This window comes from Buceros rhinoceros, unplaced genomic scaffold, assembly GCF_000710305.1.
Source record: "Buceros rhinoceros silvestris isolate BGI_N320 unplaced genomic scaffold, ASM71030v1 scaffold6867, whole genome shotgun sequence".
Lineage (NCBI taxonomy): Eukaryota > Metazoa > Chordata > Aves > Bucerotiformes > Bucerotidae > Buceros > Buceros rhinoceros.
This window is the reverse complement of record NW_010423861.1, coordinates 46,598-72,438: the sequence shown is the minus strand read 5'-3', so window position 1 is coordinate 72,438 and position 25,841 is coordinate 46,598. Positions and strand designations below refer to the sequence as shown.

Sequence of the window (25,841 nt, the reverse complement as noted above, 5' to 3'; positions counted from 1 at the left end):
GGTTCAGAAAATTACTCAGGACGTTCAACCAACCACACATTTAATTTCCTCTCTCCTTTTCCTGAAATCAGCCTAAATCCTTCAGGCAGTTTCGTGGGGACCCTTCTATAAGATAACTTCGTGTTCAGAATTCCCAAAGCATTCTGCCTACATCATGACACAGAGTAGGGCCACCCCTTCACTGTCACGGGTACGGCAGCCCAGTTCTTGTCTGCTGTTGACCGCCCTGGGAAATCCAGCTCTGTCCATAAAAACAGAGGTGTACTTTAAGCAAGGTGAATCTTTAAAGCTAGAAGGACTGCAGGGAAATCACAGCATATAAGGCATTTTGGTGGAACACCTTCTTGCAAGTTAGAAGATGTGATTCAGACTCCTTCAAGCACAGTAAAAAGAATAGATTCTGGGCCTCACTCATCCTTCACAGGATTTCTAAACACCCTGGATGAAAAGACGACATCGCTGCCATCAGTTTAGCAACTCAAGCACTTTGTCTTTGAAATATTTTGTTTAAAGTTCAATGCAATGTAACACTGCATATGTAGTTTTTCCTATTTTTTACTCTAGTTTAGAAAAAGGAATGAATTTGAGATACATTCAATGTGTGGTGGTTTTATTTTAAATTCAGCAACCGAAATGGAATTAGTTACACAGAGCACTCTATTTCAGCAGTAATACAGCATCTCTCCAGACTTTACCACACATTTTCAAATGTAACATCAGGAAAAGGATGAACCCTCTGCAGGAAGACAGGGAACAGCACTAGGAAGAACACAGCAATGGATGATGCATCTTTGATCCTCATCTTTCCCAATTTCTATCTGACACACTTCCTTAGCTTTGCCAGTTTCCTTTCAAGAAGGACCACGAGTAATTCCTTCCTTCCTTAGTGTTGAAACAATATCCTTTCCTCACTCATCTGTTATGCCAGACCCTACTTCTTGCTGCTGATGCAGAGACTTGAAAATATAGCAAGATGTCTCCATACAAGAAGATAATATTATAGTCAGGAAACATAAAATATACAGATAACAGTTCCTTCAACTTGCATTTGAAGTTCCCTCCCCAAACAAGTGCTAGTTCATGGAAATACTTCCACACTTAAAAATTCCATGGAACGTTCTTAAAATTAAATATTCTCCTGCGTTTGACACTGAAACATTGCAACACTAGGAAGCTAAAGATGAAACTCAGTAAACAGCTGAGATTGGATTTTGATTGTTCAATAATACCTAAAGAAAAAAAAGGAACGAAAACTCTAAGGAGTTCCAAGAGCACTGGAATTCAATTCTCTTTCCCGGTAATCTCCTCAAACATCATTAGTCATACAGGTAACTAAGCGGGCCAGCCTACAAAACGTTTTTTTAACGTAATGCTTACTGAATCCTATTGGATTTACTATTTGAAATCATCTTGAGCTTTACTGTTTTTGAAGCTGCCCCCCTCTTAGTTGAGACACACAAAAAGGATTTCTCACGCTGATCTGTTTTCTAGCAAATTTTAAATGCTCTTGGAAAACACTTTTATCATTTTCTTCACTCAGTTAATGATGAATTAGAAGCAAAATATGACGTGCAATGTACACACACCACCCAAACCCACTACTTGATAAAAAGTTCTTCCTAAAGATAAAAAAACCCATCAAAATAATCACCAGCAGTCACTGTGAGTGTCGTTAGTACCTTACACCTACCGTAAGGTCAGTCTACCTTAAGGATTTTCAACAGTATTAAGTCACTCTTTTTATGCTGATGCAACACTATCCATGGGAGGGGTATACAGTATAAAGTATAAAGTCATTTTCCTTGATGATAGATAACTGCCAGAAGAACTACTGTTTTCCTTTCTCTACCTCCACATGGTACCTTACTTACACAGTGTATTAAAATCTCTGCAGATCCAGTGCAGCAGATCCTTGCACTAAAGCACTCACCAACTGTTAGCGAGTGACTCAGGTTAGAGAAGCGTGTGATTTCTCCAGCTTGACCCTTTTGGATGGGGTAATTTCATCAGATATCTCTCTTCTATATAAAACAGTGAATGTATCGCAACTACAGAGTTCTGTAGCTAGAAAACCCTCTTCATCAATAAGTAACACAGAAGAACATGCCTATAAAACTCTACTTCCAGTCACGTTGGTGCAGACAACCGTTAAACCGGGATATGTTCACAAATGAATTTTGGATTAAACTGAATAAAAAAAAAATCTGATTAGCTCCGAGTTGACAGAAATTACACCTGCAAGTGGTATTAACTGTTTTGCAGAGACTGTATCTGAACAAACGTGAGTCAGAAGCAATACCATTTAGCATCTGACAGATGGACTCAACTCAACAAAGCTGCAGATGTTTCTCGAACTAGCAAATCAATGACTTGCTGTACCAGAAGTAGCAGCAATTCTAGAATCCAAGTGAAATGCTGTTGAGTTTCAAAACACTAATATTAACAACCCGTTCCAGTCCATCCTAAGAGTCAATCCTTTTGCTAGACAACAAGATGTCAAATACCCCTGTGTTTTGTTTTAAAATACAATTAACTCACCTACATTACCGGACAGTTTTGTGCACTGAAGGTGCTCCAGATGTAAAGGCACTTCTAAAAATTTGACCTTGGAAAGGTTTGTTTTAGATACGAGCTCTAGAGCAGTACAAAAAGATGTGATGATACACAATCTGTCACCCTATTTACAAGACGCATATTTTAACCTCTCCTAGAAGTAACGTGTATAAACTTCTGCTGGGAAGGAATGAAGAAGAGGGAGCCAAATTCTTCTCAGTTGTGCCCACTGACAGGATGAGGCAACAGGCACAAATTAAATAATAGAATTCCATATAGAAACATGAAAACACTTTACTCTGAGTGTCGCGATCGGTCGGTTCGGGCAACGCGACAACAGCTTGTGTGCACACAAAGCCTTTATTGGAAAGAAAGTGCTAAAAGAAAGGGTGTAGTTTCTCTCTTATCACACTGCTTTATACTATATAGTATAAAGTACAGTGTTTACGCTACGTGCCTTGCTAGGATTGGTTTCAAATTCACTCTCCTCCAATCAGCTACTGACCCCATTGTGCCGAAGAAAGTGCGTAGTTTCTCTCTTCCCACATTGCTTTACACTTTTCTAGTACAGTGTTTACTCTACGTGCCCTCCTTGGATTGGTTTCAGGTTCACTCTCCTCCAATCACCCACTGACCCAGCCTCTCTGTCTCCTCCCAAACGACGCACCTCCTGCTGCTGACTGACACCTCTCTACTTAGGCTAATTAGGCTTCTTCCCGGACCTGCCGGGGTCACGCCTACATCTGAGGACATCGAACAACGGAACATGTTGCACAAAGAGGTTGTGAAGTCTCCATGTGTAAAGATATTTAAAAGCCATCTGGACAACAGCTGACCCTGTTTGAGCTGGGGGTTTGGACTAGATGATGTCAAGGGGTCCCTTCAAACTTCAGCCACTCAGTGATACCAGAAGCGGGTGGAAGAGGACCACAGATGCTTTGCATAGTCACGTCTATAATAATAGACACAGTAATAGTGAGCATCGCTAATAGTGACGCGAGATCATAAAACCAAGGCTACAAAGCTGGTGCCAAACACTCTCCTAAGAGTGCTGGGGACACTCTTGTGTACTGGGAAGAGATTTCCCTTATATGAATAGTTGAATTCATGGGAGACTAAGAAAAGCCATCCAGACAAATTTTAGATTGTCATCACTACTGCTAAGTGCTTTGAATAGCAACTGAACCATCACAAAAATCTATCTTCACTTGTAAAAAGCTGAAGCTGTACTCCAGCTGACTATATACTAACCCCTGTGACCGCCAGGCCTTCTGCAAAATCATTTATTACGTGCCTTGTTAAAGTCCACCTCTAGAACCAAGTATGCGCTAAGATCCTACCCTCCCAAAGATGGATGTCAATATGTATTAAGTCCGTACTCAAAAAAAAGGAGTCTGTTAGAGATAATTCAAGGGCCACTCTGAAAGTAATGCTTCCTATTTTATCACGTTGGCCCACGATGTCAGAGGTGGATGTTGGTAGTCTAGCAATAGAAGTTGAACCTTCCCACCAATATGCTGTTAAATTTTGTTGCCATGTGACAGACGGCAGCAGAGGAGCAGTCTGACAACACGGCCCCTGACATGGCAGCGTGTATGAAGCAAACGGGTGTAACTGAATCCCTCCACGCGGAAAAAACCGGCACCCATTGACATTCATCAATGCTGCTGAACGTTTACAGAGACCAAACATGGATGTCGGCACAGTGAGGCAGTGGGTGTAACTGAATCCCTCCACGCGGAAAAAACCGGCACCCATTGACATTCATCAATGCTGCTGAACGTTTACAGAGACCAAACATGGATGGCGGCACAGTGAGGCAGTGGGTGGCGCTTCCAGCAGTGGTGACAGTGATGGTGGGACCCCTCTGGTGGAGCAGATCGTTAAGAGCACAGCACACAGGCTTTTGTTCATCGCTGACAAAAACGCACAGCCAATGGTGGTGACTACATCCAAAAAAGTGTGTTGTAGCTGAAAATGTGCTCTATCAAATTGTGTTATGGCGCTCTTTGCATCTGATGTAGTTTCCATGGAAATAAATACTACGTAAGAGGCATTACTTTCGGAGCGACATATTAAACGACGTATTAAGACAGTATTTCTATAGAAATAGATTTGATTGCTTTTAATCCTACTATTCACTCTCAGTATGAATCTTATTAAGAAACAAAGTTTAAATAAAGCCAAGAAAACAGAACTTGTGATCTTCCACTGCTTCAGCTATAAAAAGGATGAAGTTGGCATTACAAATATTGCTCGTGGAGGACATCACCTTCTGCAACTTTATGAAAACTCATTTTCATTTTGTGATTTGTAAATGAGCTAAAGTTACTTAGCAATGAATTCCCCCATGATGATTATCCATGGCTGTGAAAGAACGAGCTGTAATGAACATCTCTGCTTTAAGAAATCTGGACAGTGCCAAGACCTATTCTAAGTGGTGAATGGAGCAGCAGAACTGCTGGCTCTGGAGAGTCCTTTCTCACAGCGTGCATCTCACGCAGAATAATACCCACGATTCTTCATTACTTCAATTTCTTAGAATAAATTTTGTTTTCTTCTGAATATCCATCTTCTACGTGTTCTGGCAGCGATCAACATCCTGGATACAGTTTCTTGTTACCACTTAAGGAAATAGCAAACACAGCCACATTTTAATGTTTGCCTCAAATCTTTGAGAGGCAATTTGTTCTCTGAAAAGTGAGAGGTTTTGCCTTTTGAAAAATATAATAGCTTTCTTCCAGAATTTGGCCTTAACATGCAATTAAATTGATTTATATATATATACACATCTTATAGACACATGTGATATGCATCTATCTATCTAAGCCTGCAAATATTTTTGACTCCTAAGTCATTTGCCTTCACCACTAGACAACAACCAATTCAGTGTCACACATAAAGGGAGCAAACAGCAGAGGGACAGACACTGCTGCCCCAACTATGCAGAACACATTTCCCAGGTGTAGCGGTTATCTTGAGATCCTGAATGACCTCCGACTTCCCTCTCCCAGTATCACTTTTTGGTTTTTTTACAGTTTCTTCAAATTACTTTTCACTCTCTTCTTCACTGATGCTCAGCAGTCATCTCTGCAGAGCCCTCTCCCTTTCATATACAGACAGCATATTAGTATTTTCCAGACCATTCTGTTAATTAGGACAAGGCATTCAATAGTTCTATCAGAAGAGCAACTACTTAACCACACGTTAGAAGTAGCTGTGTGGTTTACCTCCAAGGAGGACAATATTTACCTGGAACAATGACAGGTACTCTGTTCAGGAAGTCAAGCAGTAAACAGTGACTTTGGTCTCCTGGGCAGACCAGAGAACCAGAAAGATGTGTCTGATTGCTGCTGTGAGGAAGGCAAATTCAGATGCAAGTTGAGGAAACTGTCGGTGAGATGATTCAGAGACAAAAACTTACATGGACTTGGTGCAAAGCGGTATGAAAATCTGTAGTAGTCTATTGAAAATTCATCAGAACTGCGTAGATAACTTTTCTGAGACTGCTAATTGCTCAGTCAACGTAGCATTGAGAGAGAATCTCAAACATTCACAAGCCTGTTCTTGATAGCTCCATGTCTTGATGCTTTCAAAATATTCTTGCAGTATATTTTTGGAAAAGAGCTTCAGTCTTAGACTTGGTGATTCATAGTGAGACCTATGAGCACGTATTTTGCTATCAGTCTCAATCTCAACCCTTCCATGTTCCGCAGCATTCACTCTGCTACAAGGCACTGGTTGTAAATCATGCATGTCCATAAGGGAAATGGTAGAAATCACTCTTTTTTCCTTTTCTTTTTGCAAAACTATTTTTTCATGCAGAAGTGGGAGGACAAACAGGCTGAAATCTGAACATAAATTTTTCCAGCAGTGCCATGGCAAAGAACCACAGAAAAACAAAATCTTTTCATAGAGACCTATACTAACCCCACTGGAGTCCAGCTTTGGGAAAGCTTAACATAAGCATTAGCTTTAAAAAACAGTACAAGTGCAAAAGGCCACCAAGGTAAAGCATAGACTTGTTTGAGGAAAGCTTTGACTAGGAACCAGAACAACGTGGCTGTAATCTCAAAACTGACATTCACTGCAATGCAGTAGAACTCTTACAGGTCAAGAAGGAGACTGTTTCTAACCTATTACCACAATTACTGATTAAGTCTAATTTTAAGAATTTCAATTCAATTAATAAATTAATAAGCTGTATCACCTAATCCTCCAATTTAACTTCTCCAAAAGATTACTTCTCAAACATATAACCGCAGCCATTAAGGTAATGAAATTTTACAAGTATTTCACTGTAATACCAGTTATAGATAGCAATAGCAAAATAGAAACAAAATCTGTAATAGATTCAGAAAATGTAATGCTTCATTTGCTCAGGTGTTATTTTAGGGGCTATAAATTTACTTCTTGAAAACAAAGGCAGATGAACCACTTGCTAAGGAACTGTTCCACTGACCCAAGCACAGAAAGGGGCAATGGGAAGAGCACAACGCCGTAATTAAGAGATTCACTAGCATCGTTCTACAATTTTATGATCATTATCATCACAAGAGCTGTTAGCTTTAATGACAGCAGAAATGCTAGACTAAAGTTTTAAGGCAGTGGTGTGGGAAAACTTTGATTACCAAGTACTGACTCCAATAGATTCTCATTTATCTCTAACATACAGGAATTTTTCCCCCCTAATGCTTAAATACTCTCATCAACTATTCTGAAGAGTGCCTTTTGGCTACAAAAGGAACTTCACATGACTCAACAAACCTTTAGTAAAGAATTCTTCTTAATAAAAAAACTGTGTTTGAGAACGTTGGCAGAAAAAACAATACATTGCCCATGAAATGAACATAAAGTTTGTTTGAATTACAATCTGTTACGTTTTATTTTAAAAAACAGATTTACTTCTCAGGAGTAGATGCAAAATAGTAAATTCTGGTGCACCCTAAAAATAATTAAAACAGTACTGAAAGTGTGTCTGCACTCTGATAAAATCTATGCCAAGTTGTATGCCAATACTGAGTACATATCTCAATATTTTTAAGATACAGAACTGCTTATTTACAGCTGCCAAAGAAGAGCTTTATTAATAATAATAATGCAATCATGATGGCTAAGTTGTCTTATGTCATCTCAGGTTAAAGATTCAAAACCATTACAATTCTGCCTTGGTTTTCTTCTCCCCTATTACCCAGATAAAACAGTGTTCCCCAAGTGTACTTTTCCATAAATCAGTTCAGAGCTTTTTAAACTTATCTAACATTTTTCAGTAGTGTCTGGTTTTGAGACAAGCCCCTGTGGCACCCTAATAACACTAATTTAGAATACAAATACTCAGCAATATAGATACTATGCTGCTCCCTATCTAGTCCAGTAGTCACCATCAAGCAGTGCCCCGGGGGAAAGTACAGCAAGACAGGCATGATAACTAATGTACTTCAGAAAAGCACTTTATTCTGCTCTCTAGAAAAATATTTCAGGTTGTTTTTCTTTTTTTTTCCAACTTCAACTCCACTATCAAACTTCACAACCACAGTCTCTTAATCTAATCTGATCTCTGCTTCTTACCAAATTCATGCCTCAGTGTCATCTAGCTGCTCTGTGAGCTGATCATGTTAAAGGTACTGATCTCGAACAGCAGCTTGTATCGGGGAAGAAAGAGGAAGTAGCTATGAGAGCAGAGGTGAAGAGTTAAGAATAGTTAAAAATGTAAACACGATTTTAAAATGGTTTTATCATCACCTTCGGTTTTCCCTATTAACACTGTAATGGGGAGCAAACACATTACTTCTGGTTCTCATCTTTTCTCTGTGATTTTTTCATCCTGTCATCTCTGATCAATACAACTACTGAATTTTGGAAGGAAAATTCAGATTGTGGGTCTTTGTCTAATTTTTGTAAAATATAATGTAAATATACTTAGCGTGTATTTATGGTTAAAATTTTCCACCAGAGCAAACAATGAAGAATAGCTCATTCAAAATAACTTTCATTGCTCTGAAAATAACTCATCTCAACTACATATACCAAGAAGCACCTTCTGTTCACCTCTAAAAAAATGAAGAGCACTGTTCTGCGGGACAGTGATTTGGCCCTGTTACAAGTCAGTGGCTGCTAATGGCTGCCTTTACACTAGCAACGAGACATTTCCTGTTAAAAAGGATAATTCTCACAGCATCCTTGATGGTGTGCACTCTTCATGTTGTGTAGTATTAAACTCTCAGTTTTGAAGAGAGGACCACTGCCACTGATCCTAGGAATCATGTCTTCAGCCAGTCCATGATTTTTCACCGCTTTAATACTTAAAATATCTTTTGAAAAGTTTATGCTCTTCTCTTGACATCATTGTACATTGGTACAGGTTGCCCAGAGAGGTGGTAGATGCCCCATCTCTGGAAACATTCAAGGTCAGCTTGGATGGGGCTCCGGGCAACCTGATCTAGTTGAAGATGTCCCTGCTCACCGCAGAGAGGTTGGACTAGATGACCTTTAAAGGTCCCTTCCAACCCCAAACATTCTATGATTCAGAGAAACAAAAAACCTGATACAAGTACTATCTTTCCTAAATGACATTTTGAAATTAAAATTGTAGATTCTAGCTGACTTGTTGGTCAATTCTCAAAAATGTCAATTTATATCAAAAGAGCAACTGGCATAATTCCAGAAAGGGGCTACTCTCCATATCCTTCACTGGTTAGGAAGGAACCAAGTCATTCAAGTTCAAAACTGAGGCTTCCCCAGAGGACCACAACTGATACTACAGAAGTAGAAATGATAAGTCAACATAGGCAGTTATTTGATGAAGCACAATGTACATTCAGATTGTTGCAATAGGAAGACTTACATGAATAACTTTTTCATGTTTATGCAACCACAAGGCCTATTTTGTAAATAACACATTTATGCCTTTAGGAATACACAAACTTAACATAAGGAAATGCAGCCACTATGCAAGTATTACATCTGTGCCACTGATTATTTATAAACAAATAACGCTTAATAAAACAATGCTCTATAATGTCGTCTTCTGGCAAAGCTCTGCATTGACAGACAAGATTCTTCAATTCAGTTCCAAGCTTACAGGCTGTAGATTTTGAAGTGCTTCTGTGAACAATTTAATCATTCCAACAAGAGCTCACTGAGTTATAGTGGGAAAAAATAGAGTCATTCTTAAGATTACAGTAAGAACTATGGAGAATACTACCATTACACTACCATTAGACTTTTTTTTTCACCTCCTTTTTTGGGGGGTTTTATTTTTGTTTTGGATATGTTAGGTTTTGGTGGTTTGGTTTTGGTTGGTTGGTTTGGGATTTTTTTTTTTTAATACAAAGGGAAGCCTTCCTATCAGTCTATGGAGTTGCAAGCCACACATTTGCAGCTTATTTTATCATTTTCTTTAGTCATCAGCACATCAGAGTAGGCATTGCGCTAAATGCATCATTTCACCCTTCTGAAGTTTTATGTATCACTGCCTTCGGTGTGGGAGGAGCAAAACTGGTCATCATTACATCTTTTATGCACCCTTTTCATAGTTTCATAAGGCAACTGACGATCCAGATGCTCTAGGAAGGTCTAGCTTTAAAGCTGCGACAGGTTTCTTCTGACTTATCTGCAACGCACACTGAAAAAGCACATTATTTGATAATGTTGTGGTCAATATTCACGCGTCACTTGTGTTAAAACATCCATATCGTGTATCTGCTGACAGGTGAGAAAAATGCTAATTAATGCTTGTTACTTTTGCAGTTACTATGTCTGCATCGGAATGCGATCCTAAAAATATCAAGACAAAAAAAAAAAAATCAAAGACAAAATTAACACTTTTTGCGACCAAAGTCAAGGAAAGACTTTGATGCAACAGAACTTCCTGTTAGCAGTTTCATCCCATATCCTTGGCTAGGTAAAGTGAGATAACAAATATTAAACTTCTATTCCCTTCAGATGGCAACAAAGAACCAGTTGTCAAACTTTTAAACTTAATAATTTATACACATATTTATTTCAAACTGCATATGGTCACAGAGCCCACAAGGTAGTTGGGAAGTACCTTATTTTGTCAGGTAAACATCATTTACTCTTCGATCTCTCCTACAACTGTATGTTTACAATGACTTTTACAAACATCACAATCAAAACAGCGCAACCTCAAAATGAGAAAACCTATCAAAATAACTCCATCATCCCGTATAAACACACCTCGATCCAATAAATCAGCATATTACCAGGCGTTGCTGTGTTATGGTTTAAGCCGCAAAACCCAGCCATGCCTTTGGCATCCCTTGACAGCAGCTCGCCATTCCTAAACCCACTGCTGATACACCACTACTACTAAGTTCATCTTTGGGCTCAACTCCAGGCATAGCAATGCCCAGTCCACTACAGGATGCAGTTCCTAAGTCAGATTTTATCCACACCATCTTCAGTCGACAACATAATTTATCATCACAATCTGCAGGCCAAGAAAAGCCACCACCCAAAATACAAAGCAGACTGAAAAAAGAGAATAGTTTATATAAGGTGATCAAAAAGTTAACGTGAAAGTGTAAAGGAACTGCAAATACATGTGATCTGACCAATCTAATTCTTTGTAGCTGTAGAAGTTTTCTGAAGAAATTAAAGTTTTTATTACCTAAATAAAGAACTTTGCCATGATGACAATGCAGCACACAGTTGCATCTGCCCTTCAGAACTTTATTTCAAGCCTCCGTCAATGCCAGCTTTGTAATCACAATTAACGTCTAAAAATTGCACAGAGTAGAAAATGAGAATGTTTTCTCCTGAAGTATTATGTGTTCAAAAACGAAAATTTTAGATGTCTTTATAATAGCACCAGAGAAGACTTTATCTTAGAGGAGGCTTCTCAACTGACATTTCAAGAAATCTAGAGTCCTTGTACCTCAGATATTCTAAAACCCACCCAAAACACCTCCCCCAAACCCCTATTTTGCATAACTTCAGCAAACATACAAGAAGTAGGAGCACTAGTTTAAAAGAAACTCCCAAAAACACAAACCATGAGCCTTGAATCTTGTTAACATAATTACAGTTATATTCTACCACAGTAGCAAGAAGAGGAAAATTACTACGAATTAACAACAACAATTCCTATATTTAATGTTATTTAAAAATCAAAGTGTTACCTAAGGCAATTACCTTGCAGCCTTTTAATATCTACAGGGAAAAGCCTAAGGGAAAATAATTGACTTTGCTAATTTTACCCTTGGCAATTATAAAATAGCTCTGCATTTCATTACGACTACAGAATTTCACATCTAATTGTCAGCCCCGAGAGAAGCACAGAGATAAATGCATCATACACAAGCTCAGACAAGAGTTTAACAGCACAATAAAATTATCTTGGTAGCAGTGGTTTTGGCTAATGTTAAAACCTCCTTTAAAGTCTAGTCTATACAACAGCTATGCACGGCTACGGAGGTTATACTCTACCGTGGTCAGTGCCGCGTATGATATATTACCGCTTGTTTCATTAGCCAATTTGCTCAGCTACCAAAGAAATGCCAGTGAAAAAGCAGGACTGTGATTTTTACTTTTTACATCAAAGAAAACAAAACATTATGAGGGAAAAAAGTCACAGTTATTTCTCACTGCTGAAAAACAGATGCCAGATTTGAAAATTCATCATTTACAAAAGAATAAATACAGTATGTTTAAATCATTGCACCTGTCAAGAGATTTCTATAGCTTGTACTTCAATTTTTCTAACTTTGCTAGTAGGGTTAGACGCATGAAAAAGAATAATTTACTAAGTCAATCAGTTTCCATAATGGCATCCCACTTATCGTATGTAGAAGCTATGAAAGTATTTAGATGTCAGAAAAATGAAAAAAAGTGCTAAAATGTTTTGGCAGAATTTTCCGACATGCAGTATAATGATTGCTTAAAAAAAAAAAGAAAAGTATTTCTCTGCACTTGTGCTTCATTTCACTGAAAGCTTGTTTCCTGGCCAGTTTTCACGGATTATACATTGCTGCTGCAATACTTAAGGGTGGACTATATGCAAAGTAATAGGTGCTACCTCTTATAAAACTTCCTGCTCATGTGGAAACAAAAAATTGATGTAGGATTAAACCTTTTGGTCTGGAATCTCTTTGTTGACAATCTGAGAAAGTACTAACAAAAGAGAATGACTGTAAATCAACAATAATTAGTAAAATCAATTGCAGCCTATTTTGGTTAGGGTATGACTAAAATTTTGCACTATTTAACCTTTTTTTTAAAAATACTTACTACCAATTATCACCATAATGGCTTAACCCACTATTCCAGCAGATTGACATCTAATTTTCTGTCTTTTCTGATTCTCAGCTCTATGTTACAAAATGACACCACTTTTTTAGAGAAACTGTCACACTCATGATCAAAGTAGTACAGAAATACTCAACTACCATCAAGAAGTGCTTTAGCACAAAAATCTAAAACCAACAGGCTCCTTCTTAAGCTCAGGATCAAAATTATGTTGATTACTGACAACCGCATGCACAACAAGCATTTATTTTACAGTACGATATGGCAGAAGTCACCAAATATCTAAAAAGTACCCCTGAAAAATAGAATTATTTTCGGTTTTCACTGGAATGGCACACTAAGCTCTTCAGCTGTAGTCAGGTGTTACTAGACCGGCACAGGGATGCCCAGGAATCTCTCTCCACCAATGGGCAGTTTTAAGAACAAACTAGACCAGCACATGTCAATAACGATTTGGTGTAGCTGATCCTACCTGGAGAAAAGAAGTGTCTAGAGAGATGATCTCTTAAGGTCTCCATCAGTCTCATTTTCTAAGGCCATACACACATACAATTCATTTCTCATGATAAACAATTCCCTTTAAAGTTTCAGTTTGGCTGAGCAGCTGGATTGCAGCTGCCCTTTAGCTGCCAGTATGTCCATGTTAATAGGGCAATCCAATACTCAGGGGCATCCAAACGCCTAACGAAGTAATTTTATTAAGAGCAAAATGTCACCTGAGCACTGTGTAGACAAAGAAATGAAGCCTTTCCCCCCCGCAGAATACCCTCAGACAGACAAAGCTCTCACAAAGCACATGGTAAAACAATAACAAGCCAAACATGTCTTCAGCTGGCAGTCCTCCAGCGGTGGTGCAGTCTGACACGTCGTGAGGATGCCACGGCATATATACTAAATTCACCAAATTAACCATTCATCCGTTACTACGGTGCTTCAGAACGAATACTGAAGGCATCACCACAATAGTTCTATAGGACTGTGATAAACACGTGCAGAGCAGCAGCCTGTCAATCCATCCACAGCTATAATGTACGTATGCTGATTTTCAGAAGAGGCTCCATATATACATACATGTCACGACTGCTGATTTTAAAGTGTCTCTCTCTGGGAAGATTCACTAATAGTTACTTGCTCTGGCAGCAGAACAAATTTTTTCTTTTTACCTTGGTATTCTGCAACTGTGCAAGGCTTGTGGAAGCATTTGCTAGAAGAAAATCTCCACTCAAAACAGCCATTTTATTTCCAAACTGCATATCCTTCAGCGGGCCATCGCAGGACTTGAGCTCACCAATATTCACTATGCCACGATGCACCAGAAAGGCAGTGTGGATCAGTTCTGTAATCTCAGCCAGACTTCTTTGACTGAAAGCAAAGAAAAAGTACAATTATTTTTTATTCTAGAAATAAAATATAGATTGTTAAGGGGAAAAAAACCCCAACTGCATGTGCTAAACAGGTATTTCATGAATTATCATGTAGCTCTTCTGTGTAATGTTACAAGCCACAACCAGGAGGTGTTAAGCAGAGAACTATCCCCAAGTATTTCCAGGTAAGCTGCAGGCAGCACGGGTTCCATTTGGAGGAACGCTGCCCTTTGTTTGAATTCTTTCACAAAATAAAGCTAAGTAATCAATACAGTCCTCATGGTGCTTGGGTTTTGGGTTTTTTTTTTTGTCTTCTAGAAGCTTGAGGGACACTGATGTGAAAACAATGCCAAGCAGAAAGTACTGTCGGGGAGGAACAAAGGATGTATCAGCAGGGCAGTCGAGAGCAAGCCGATCCAAACACCGTAAGAATGCTGCACTCCATGACGGCTCAAATTAGAGTTAAATTAATAACAGGATACCTTGCAGCTCAATCATACCAAGAGGGGAGGGCACAGAGGGGCGAGGAGAAACGCTGAACATTTTACAACTGTGTCCTAACAATATTCCACTGGGTTTCTTAGTCAGAATAAACAAAGGTGATTGTCCAGCAAAGGGGCAGACCCAATTTTATTTGCATAGGTTTACAAATCACTTCTTATTCCAACACACAGTGTGCTACACTCTGAATTTAGGGGTTTCGAATCCCTGTGAGAGGCTCGCCAGAAAGGTTATCCCACGGAGGCTTGCCCTCTATTTATTTTTATTTTTTGGAAAAGGCATGAAAAGAGTCATTAGCACAGCCCTTCCTCCCCTCCTCCCACAGTTCAGCTCTGTAGCCCCCAACAGTTAGTGACTGTCACTCCAAAGAGCCCAGAGATGTCACCTTCACTCAGAACTACAACAGCGTGATGAACAGACATAATGACTGAGCAGGGACAAGGGGAGGGGGGGACGGAGCAACGCACCAGAGCATCCTCTTAACACCACAAACTTAGATACACACAGGCCCTCCCCTTACAAAATCTCCAGCACATCCACATCGTTTCTGACTCAAGCAGTTCCCTTTATGTCATGGAGACATAGGAGCAAAAGTGCAATGTACGCCCTCAACTTAAAAGGCCTTAAAGTTCAAATTAAATTGCAACCCAGTACAAAGGCACGTTATGCTCCCTGCGCTTATTCAAGAGTGGCCAAGCACTGCTCCACACTTTCACATATGTATATACCTGCTGATAGACGCTCAGGCTAGATTCTGCCTCAGTACTGACGTAACACTGATTAAATTAACACCGCTGCCTCTGGACACTCCGAATGTGTTGCGACCGCCTGGAACAACACTAATCTAAAGTAACCTTCTGCCCCAAATATACCTGACCTGCAAAGAGCCCCAGCAGCAACTGTTTCAGGCCAGTGGTCCATGCCAATTAGCAAGAGAGAAGAGCTAGCAGAGTCCCTCTGCCTGGGCAGGAGTGCAAAAGGTAGATGAGCTTGGGGGAGACGATAAACAGAGGTTCCCAACATGTTTTGTCACATGCAAAAAAAACTAAGCTGTTTTAAAAGCTACCTTTATAATTCATGATTTTCACTTGGCGCAGAGAAAAACGATCTGGAAACAAAACAGTGAGCTGTTCTACATGTAGACAACAAAACTGAAGGTTGATGCTGTTTTTCAGAGGCGAGGGAGAAACTCATACAACCCCCAGCCACAGTATTGTACTCACGCTTGGCTCAGCTCTAACAAAGGGTTAATAAAATTTCAAGCTTGGAGAAAAAGACTAACAAGACATCCCGATGCTCCTGCTGTCATTGTCGGGGCAGCCCTTGGAGAGAATGTCCATATCAATTCGGTTTATCAGATGGACAGCTGATCAACATTAAACAGACTTGCTCTGGGCAGATTGAGACGAGCTACCTGTTATGAATAGCAATAAGAGCCCTCTGCTCCCCGCTGCCGAGCTCTGCCATTTCCGACTGCCGCAGATCCCAGGACATATGGGGATCCCTAGTGACGAGCACATAAAGCTGCAGCTAACTCAAGCGATGGCTCATTTCCCCCAGCTGAAAGCAGGCATTAATATCCCGAGGAGATCAGGCCCGCCTCTGTGACCCCCAACTATTGAAGCAAAACAACGACTGTCCTATTTCTTCATTTAATAAGCTTTTAATGAAGGAAATCAAAATCCCCTCTCTGACTTCAGCACGGCTCTTCATGAAAAGGCTACACAAATACATCAGTGTCATGCTTTCCAAATGCTCAGGATCTGGATGTTTTCATTTCTATTTCTATAATCCGTTTGTTCTCCAAACAGCATTCATATTATTTGTGCTAACGAGAACCATATTAGGCAGATAATCTGCATCTAATTCTGATCTTATACTCTGGTCTTCCATCCTCTCTTTCTAGCAAACCTAAAATATACGAAGCAAACCTATTGCAGAAATCCCAGGCAGTAGATTTCTTAATGCTTTTTGTGACAACCTCCGTAACAGTCAGGCTCAATAAGAAGTCCACACTGCCGCTGCGGGTACAGGATGGTTCTTGACATGACTTTGTAAAGGCCAGCATCCATAAAAATCATCCCCCACTGTTATGAAGTTGCTGTCCAATGGCTAAAGCAATACTACATATGGCTTTCTTGATCTGAAGTACATTCCAGTGATTAAATAATTCTGTATTTGAAAGCGGCTAATCCCAAAACACACACAAGAAGAAAGAGACGTTTATGCAGTGCTGGACTTAGAACAACACCGTATGACAGAGGACAAAAGCAGAAACCACAGGTCAACGGGATTACAAACTCCTGCTGCTTCCATCCAGTTCCCTCTCCACAGACCAGGTCCACACAACAAAGAAGTGGTTGTCACAAGAATTACCGCCATAGCAAGGTGCTGCTGAGAAAACAGTCAACGTTTTTAAAACACCTGAAGCTCCTACACGGAAGCAGGCTAAGAATCAGGAAAGCTTTTTCACCAAGTGCTAACATACTTGCGTGGCCTTCATCTCCAAAGCAAGAACTCCCTGCAAACCGTCACCAAATGCCCCAGAGACTCCCGGTACAGGCATCACATTTTGAGGGATGATACTATTTTGAGCTCCACACATTCTCTTATCTCCTCTTTCTCCCCTTCCAAAAATCAACCCACATGCAGGAATAGTTGCTCCAAAGAGGACGGTACAGAGGCTTGGTAGTAGCTGAGGGACCTTACTAAGAAGTTTTGGTGAGTCACAGACAAAAAGCCACAAGTTCCGCTGTCAGGTGCATTATTTGAGCAGAGTTAATGGTGAAACACAGCCTCTCCTCCCCTCCTCGACTAAGAGAACACCAGAATGGCTGAGGCTGGCAGGGACCTCTGGAGGCCATCTAGTCCAATCCTGCTGTTCAAGCAGGGCCACCTAGACACAGTTGACCAGGACAACGGCCAGGCAGCTTTTTAGTATCTCCAAGGATGGAGACTCTACAACCTCTGTTTCTGTGACCAGGACGACAGGACATATTGGCCTCTTACCCTTTAAAGTCCTTTACCATCTACCACTTCAGTCAATATTTTTTTCCCCTCTTCCAGTCTTTGATAAGATTCTCAGACTTCTTCTCTTAGCTGTCCTTTTTCACACTACTCTTTCCTTCATGAAAATCTTAATTCCCAGGCTCTTCTTACCTGTGGTGTGTAAAAGCAAGCAGCATCCAAGTTGCCTCATGTTTTTCTTTGCTTGACTACTTCTTCCCACACTATTGGTACCAGTCACCAAAATTTCTGTAAAATGCTTTCTATATAAAGCATCCCTTAGGTTATGAGCTCCTCAAGCTTTAAACGTCATCCTGGAAAGTACAAACTAAACACTAACTTCACGAGTAATTAAATAAACTCTTCAGCAAGGTCTATTGGAGCTATATTGACTCTAGGACTGGGAAACACCAGCTTGCAGGAAAATACTAGAAAAGTGCAAAATTGAGTTATATAGACAATTAGATCCTGCAACAAATAAAGCAAATGCGGTTTCTAACCTTCCTGTTTGCTCCCCTACCCCCGTGAAGGCACTGTGACAAACTGCTGAAGAGTCTTCAAGAAATCTTTCATATTTGCCCTTACAAACTAAGGCGGTAGCTGCAACACCAAAGGAAGGAATACGGGTTTTGTAGAAACCCCACGCTCATACAGGCACCACATCTATGGAGAAAAACAAAGAACTAATGGAGAAACTTAGTAAAAATGCTTCTGTCTCAAAAAATGCATTTCCCAATTTTGGTTTGGGTTAAAATTTCCCATCTGTATGCCCTGGAGTCTGCCTTATCACAGTATCACTGTTACTAATGGCCTTACTGTGGAGATGAGCATCTCATGCAGAATTCAACACAGGTTTTAAAGCCTACACGAAAAGAAATCTTTCATATTTGCCCTTACAAACTAAGGCGGTAGCTGCAACACCAAAGGAAGGAATACGGGTTTTGTAGAAACCCCACGCTCATACAGGCACCACATCTATGGAGAAAAACAAAGAACTAATGGAGAAACTTAGTAAAAATGCTTCTGTCTCAAAAAATGCATTTCCCAATTTTGGTTTGGGTTAAAATTTCCCATCTGTATGCCCTGGAGTCTGCCTTATCACAGTATCACTGTTACTAATGGCCTTACTGTGGAGATGAGCATCTCATGCAGAATTCAACACAGGTTTTAAAGCCTACACGAAAAACAGATGAAAAACAAAACTGTGGAAACAAAATAGGTTTTGAGAGTAAATTTCCCCTGCAACTTTTCAAAATTAATTTTGCAGCGTTCCTTCCATGCATCCTGAATACTCTCTTTGTTGTTTGTGTTCTCTGTGAAGACTTGAGCTACGAAACATGAGCCAGTACAAACTCTTGTATGAGTTCTTACAAGTGACCTTGGTCCCTAATTTCAAGTCCTGTTCTAAAATTATTTCTTTGCATTTAGCAGAATATATGATGAAACAGAAACATTAAATAGCGCAATTGTATTGCTATGAACAACGGAGTACTTCAGCTTAAACACTCCTCTGCAATATTTGTGATGGAAACTCAAGCTCTCGGTAATGGGAAGAAAACTTGTGTCAGTTGACCTTTCACTATCAGCTCACCATCAGAACTCCACTGGCCCTTTCAAAGGATGACAGGTTATGCAAAGAGCCATTTAAAAATATAAAATGTTGATAGTAAGTATAATATCTCACAGAAATGGGCCAAAGACTTAAATTAGGGACTAAAACCCATATTCTAGAATTTTTCAGCAATGGAAGCAACTGAAATGAACAAAGACAATGGAACCGATAGATCAAAAATTCATTAAGAACTGTTATCATTGAACCTTTGAAATAAAGCAGCTAATAGTATAAACCCAAGATTTGAACATTTCATGTGTGATTGTCAATCCAATAGTTTATCTTCAGTACACAAAGGCTTAATTTGGATTAAAATCCTTACATTTGGCATTAAAAAAAAAAACCCTGTAAAAAAAAAAATCAGCATTTTAGTGACGATACCTATGAATCTGAAAAATGAAACAGTTCCTTAGTGAAAAATTACACACGAAAATGCATGAACTAAAGAATTAAAGTAATAACCTTCAATGCTGACGATGTATTTGGGCAGAACTTGGTATCTGGTTTTACTTTCTTTGTGATCAAGGAACAGAAAGAAAAACTTTTCTGAAGCCAAGAAGGTGCATACACTAAATTTCAGTTGATCCTTTATGCCCTCTCTGGTCATTGTGCTGCAGGACAACCCACTAAGTTACACAGCAAGACAGGTCAGCGATTTTTACAGGTCTTTTTTCCATTCACCCATCAAAGTCAACACCATGGTTAATAACACCACTATTAAAGACCCAATGTATAAAGAGTAACAAAGCAGCACCATGGCACGGAAAGTCTCATTCTCATCTGTGTATAGTCTCTTACAAGAAATTAAAGGGCGGGGGGAAGTGTTTAAACCAGTCAACACCTATGGCAGGTGCTGTGGTTTCACTGACAGGAAAAATGTTAGGATAGAGCACCAGACTTAAACACAGCACCAAATATTCACTGCATGACCATGAATCATGTACCTGTTATTCAGCAGAAAATATCTACCCACCGTTATCCTTTAACAAGGTCAGAGACCAAGACTTCTGTGGTTCCTCCTGCCTTGGTCACTAAGCAACTGTGAAGGCATCTTGTGAGGGGTAAATGAAGTTTAAAGACATCAATTCTATGACATTTATTGAGCACGCCATTTAACTGCATTCCTGTCAATCAATTTGTTTTTAAACTGGTTACACATCTTACCTCTTTCATCTCCTCCCTTCCCAGTATCCTAAAGTTTTTGAGTTAAAACTTCTACCTATACTCCTATTTTTTTCTTCTTTGTCCTTGAAAAGATCTTATGTTTTGGTTCTCTATCTTCCCCACTACTGAATGAATATTGCTTAATTTCTTCTCCCCCTAATTTGTCATAGTAAGCTTTTCTCTCAGCCCATTATAGGATTTGAAAATATTTTCTCATTTTTATTGGGCAGACGTGTACTTGAATTCAGCAAGCGAGTTCCCCTAGCTGTTACGGGTGGTCAGCAGGCAGGGGAATAGAGAGGGTCCAGTTCCCTTACGTAAAGCAGGGATTATGAAAAAGGAGTTTGGAATTCTTGACTTCACTCATAATTAATGTCTATCACAGAACAACCAACTCCCTCTTTGTACTCCAGACAGCAACACTGAATTTAACCAATTTGCATCAGTTTCCAACTAGTGCCACTGATGTGCAAAGACGACCACCACTGTGTCGCTCTGGTGTAGCGGGGAGCCAAGCCTTGGAGCCAGCTGCCTGCACTGCACTGCAAGCGATACACACCTGCATCATCGTCTCCCAGCAAAATGAAGCCCTAACTGGTGACCTTCAGAGTCTAAAGGCTCTGTCTGGCTTACTCCTGGATTTGGCACTAGTGGTCAGCAAAATAATAATGATCACGACCTACAGAAACATTTCTCTTGTGCTGGATGGCACCATCACAGCAATTCCCCTTCCAAACTGCAGCTAAAAGAAAAACATTGCCAGTCTGGTAGGAAAAGCATCAATTCTGGGAAGCACGCGAGACAATCTAGACAAAGACCTGGTAAGAATCGCTACCTCAAGTTCAGTTTGAAAAGAAAAAGTATTAATCAGACAAGGCAGCAGAAAAATACTGCCAGAATCAGTAAGTCAAACTGATCGTTTCCAGGACTGGAGGAAGCCATGCAGGTGGGACCAACAAAGAAGAGAAGTCAAGAGGAAGGCTGCACGGTGAGAAGGATCTAATCATTGTAAGATCCAGAAAACCAGTGACAACCCAGCTGTGTGAACAAACAAGGAGCACGCAGGCTGGGCTGACAAGGTAAGAACATAGGCTTGACCTATAACTAATCAAACCAATGGAAAAGCACGAGTATTCACCTGAAGATGTAAATTAAAAATTAGTAAGAAATCTGGAAAAAGTTTTCTTGGATTACTTGACCACTGATAACAAACAAAATCAGGAATAAAAATTAGAGCTACTCATTTATAAGCATATTGTCAAATTTACTAAAAGCTGTCATTATTAAAAACACATACCCTAATTCCCATTTTAAAAATCACTGGTTATCCCTACGGGAAGATTGATATTTCCAACATGTCAAATGCAATATTGTCTTTTTATAAGGTAATTATTAAGACTTAAACTTCTAATAAATAAAAGACAAGCTGAATTCTAGTTGATGTCTGCTATAGATTAAATTAATGGCTATATAGGCCATATCAAATACTACGTAAGTCATAGCAAGAGCTAAGATGTTTACTTCTTTAAAGACCTACTTCTCTCATTTTGTAAATATTGATGCAGACATTACATGAGAATACCGACTACTGTGAATAATGTGTATTGGCAATATTGTCACTCGCCTGATTTTTTTTTAAAAGAGATTTCCTAGCTCGAGAAATGTTGCATTCAACTTGAATTCTCTATTAAAAATTTAATTTGCTAAAAAGAGTTCATATCAGAACTAAAAATTTAGGTACAACTGAACGTGATCTCAATACCTTGGCTATATGTAAGCAATATAATCAAAACCAGTTTACAAAAATTATGAATACGACATATAATATTTAGAAGCCTATAATACTATACATGAGCATTATTTTCAGTGATAAACTGAATCAGTTGGATAAATTAAAGAGAAAAACATGAATACTTTTTGGAAACTATTCAAGAATATTTTGCTATATGACCGGAAAGCCACAATTCCCCAGTTAAAAAGATTGTGTTGATTTAAAAACAAAACAAAACAAAACCCCAAAAAACACAAAAGCCAAAAACCTGTGGTTTAGACGAAGCCAAGCCAGCTATAATTCCTTCCCTCTCTATCTCAACCAATCTGGAAAACCAATAGCAACAAACACAAACTGGAGAAACTAAGCAAGAAAAAAATTGATAAAGGAATGAATGTGAAAATGCAGCAATGGACGGGGACCCAAGCAGAAGCAATTCAAAAAGGATATACTAAAAAAACCTCAAAGCCAGGAATTTTATGTAAGTTTGGGCAGAAACATAACAACGTAAAGGCAAGGGATATTAGAAAGCTTGTTATACTTTTAAGCGATATATTTACACAACCAGATACAAATATCTTCCAGTCCAGTAGTGAATAATGCTCACGAACAGCAGTGGTGAGGAGGATTTTACAGTTAGTAGGTCCAGAGGACTTGTGCTCAGGAGAGAAGGGAAGAGAAAAGAAATGACATAGCTGATAAACAGCGAAGGGAATGAATCATCCTCAGTAAGAGTCAGCTGAGCTGGTTCAGTATGCTTTACCCAAGGAAAAACAGGCATTGCAAAAAAAAAAAAAAAAAAAAAAAAAAAAAAAAAACAAAAACCCCCCCCAAAAATAATCAAGAAAACAAATGGGATTCATTAAAAGCTGGCGTTTGGCGGATAATCTTTGGAGTATTCTCACCTCAATCTACATGCCCCCAAAAAAAAAAAAAAAAAAAAAAAAGAAATCAATCAAAAGACCTCAGCTAGAATTACAGAAAAAACAGACCATATACACAGAGAACTAGGGACTCTATCGGGAACCAAACACTCAAGGTTTGGGAAAGGGTGGAAGGAGAGCTAAGGAACAGACGAGCCCAGATAATCAGCTAAGACACAGGCTACTGTGCTCAAAAAGGCTCATAGGATCCACTGAAGATTTAGGGGAAGAATACTAGCAAAAGTAGTGTTTCCGTCAACCCTGGGTTTCTGATGCTAGTAAAAATCATTACTGGGAAACTGTGTTCAGGAAGAATTTGAGCAAGTAGGAAAAGTTGAGAAGAGTCATACTAATAAGCAGAGTAAAGAACTCAAAGTGACAAACAATCCCATGTAAAGAGAAGGCTGATACTGAACCTGTGGACTGACTGGTCGCAGCCATCTAAAGAAAGTTTAAGTATCTACACTACAGAAAACAAATTTCAGAGAAGAAAATACTCATTATCAAGCAAAGATAAAGTAAGACCCAGACCTGACCCTCAGCAAATTCATAGAAGAATAAGGTGAAGGCACTTTCCAAAATCTATTACGAAGAGCAAGGATGGTCCCTCCAACACCAGCACAACTGAAGGTAACACCTGATGAAATCCCATTTAAGCACAAGTGTTAAAGCTGATTAAAGCTGGGGAAATCCTGTGGCCTGCTTTGTATTGCAAGCCAAGCCGACTATCAAAATGATGTCTCTTATTCACGTATGCATGAACCGTAAAGCTACAGAAAGGAAACTTTTCAGAAAATAAACAAAAGACTACTCAGATTTGGCAGCAGATAATGTTGGTCCCTATGTCTGAAAACTTCCTATTGGCCAGAAGCCCATTTTCTTTTAAGAAAGTATAGATGCTTTCAGCCCTGGGATTTCCAAATGCATTGATTCCAGCCACACTATTCCAGATAAACATCAAAATCAGAGCCACTTTGCCCATTAAAGTTACCTCCCATTCCCAGTGCACCCAAAGCATCCAAGTTCCCAGCAACCAAAGCCACCAGCAGGCTGGGAACCCGTGCTATTACCACAGGTACAGTAATTCTATCTTACAGCACACAGAGAATAAACATTTCAAAATTCATTTTAAACAAGTTCTGTGAGGGGAAACAGCCTACATTCAGGATTCACGTCTGTCCTCACACATTTAGGTATCTACATTGGTGATGCAAAGTATTTGGCGCTGGGCTAACCTGGGAATATGTACAGAATAAGGCATAAAGAAAAACCGAGACCATCTGCAAAATTATTTTATGTATATTAGGGTGTGTGTTTTACCTAAGTATACATCCTTTCTTTAATTACAGTTTTCCATATAACCATTAGGGGGTTCTAGCCATGCAAGTCACATTTAGTAAAGGCAGCATGTCAAATAAGAGTTGACAATTACAGGCTATATCAATACACATTATGCCAGATGGTAATGAGCCATACACAAAGGGCCAGCCATCCAAAATAATCACACCATTTTCCACAGAAGTGTTGAAGAGGTTATGGTTTATTACACAGTGCTCATTAGATATACGGTGGCAGCATTAGCAATTTTTCCTTCGTTTGTGTCTCATTTAAGACTCTGCCCCCACAAACCCATTCAAATTAGTACACAAGGTTAAAATCATTATGGTCAGAGGGAAAAAAAATTAAGTTGTATTTTTATTTTACAGTAATGGTGGATCAAAGGTCTCTGGAATCTATTATTCTCTCAACTATTATCTAACACAGGATACTAAAAAGAATGAAATTCACTGTCATTGCCACGACGAAAGACAGTCTATTTTAAATGAGCAAACTCGGTATTATTTAATTAATAACACTAAGTGAAAACAACAGTTAGGTTGTGACACAAAGTGACAAAAGTCATAAAACTAGAAGTTGAAGCTGAACTTTCAGCCTTGGCTTTGAACTTTCTCTTCTGCTTTTTCAATTTGCTGCTTTAACAGCACGGTAATATGTAAGTGTCCGAAAGGGAACTCACCCTTCACAGCAGGTTGGAACAAGAGTTGTCTCAGTAACCCAAGTGCCATCTCTGAGAAAACACCTATAAGATGATTTAAAGTACCTTCCTACTCAGCTACACATGTTGACTTCCAGCTAGAAAATGACTGTTGAAGACATGTATTTTCCTGCCTTTCTGTGTTTGTGTGGATGAAAGGTGTAATGGGAAAAATGTGAAAATCTGTCAGCACAAGGAAGGATATGTTAATCAGTCAAAAACATGCCCATGTCCCCCAAACTCAAAGTGACAGCCAGCATTTGGAAGTCAAAAACCTCTGAGAGAGGGAGAACTTGAGCACTGGACATGCCACCTGACAATACCACTGCAGAACACTGGCTTTTCAGTCCAAGCTCCTCTCCTGAAGCATGCAGAGCATCACTCGGAAATCTGGTCTCGCATCAGGCAGCCACCCGGCTCCAAGGCCAGGGTATCCTTACACCTCCTTCCTCGGACACTCCTGCTGAGCTATTCTGCTGTTACACAAAATGCTGAATTATTTATTCAGCCAGATGGCAAAAGAGTGAAAAAAGTCAGTCTGTCTCCAGGAGATTACAGGAGAGAAAGGTGGGACACCTGGACTCCAGTTCCTGCTCCACAAAGTTACTGGAAGGGAAACAACATTACATACTCAGGCATTCCT

The 25,841-nt window shown here is 39.5% G+C and overlaps 1 protein-coding gene across 1 annotated transcript in view; it reads right to left on the bottom strand.

Moving 5' to 3' along the window:
• The window catches only part of PDSS2 (prenyl (decaprenyl) diphosphate synthase, subunit 2), a 46,849-nt gene that overhangs the window by 4,914 nt on the left and 16,094 nt on the right, over window positions 1-25,841 (bottom strand). The window contains exon 3 of the mRNA XM_010140573.1: window positions 13,986-14,184. Coding sequence (XP_010138875.1) covers window positions 13,986-14,184 — 199 coding nt within the window. The remainder of the gene's footprint in view (window positions 1-13,985; window positions 14,185-25,841) is intronic.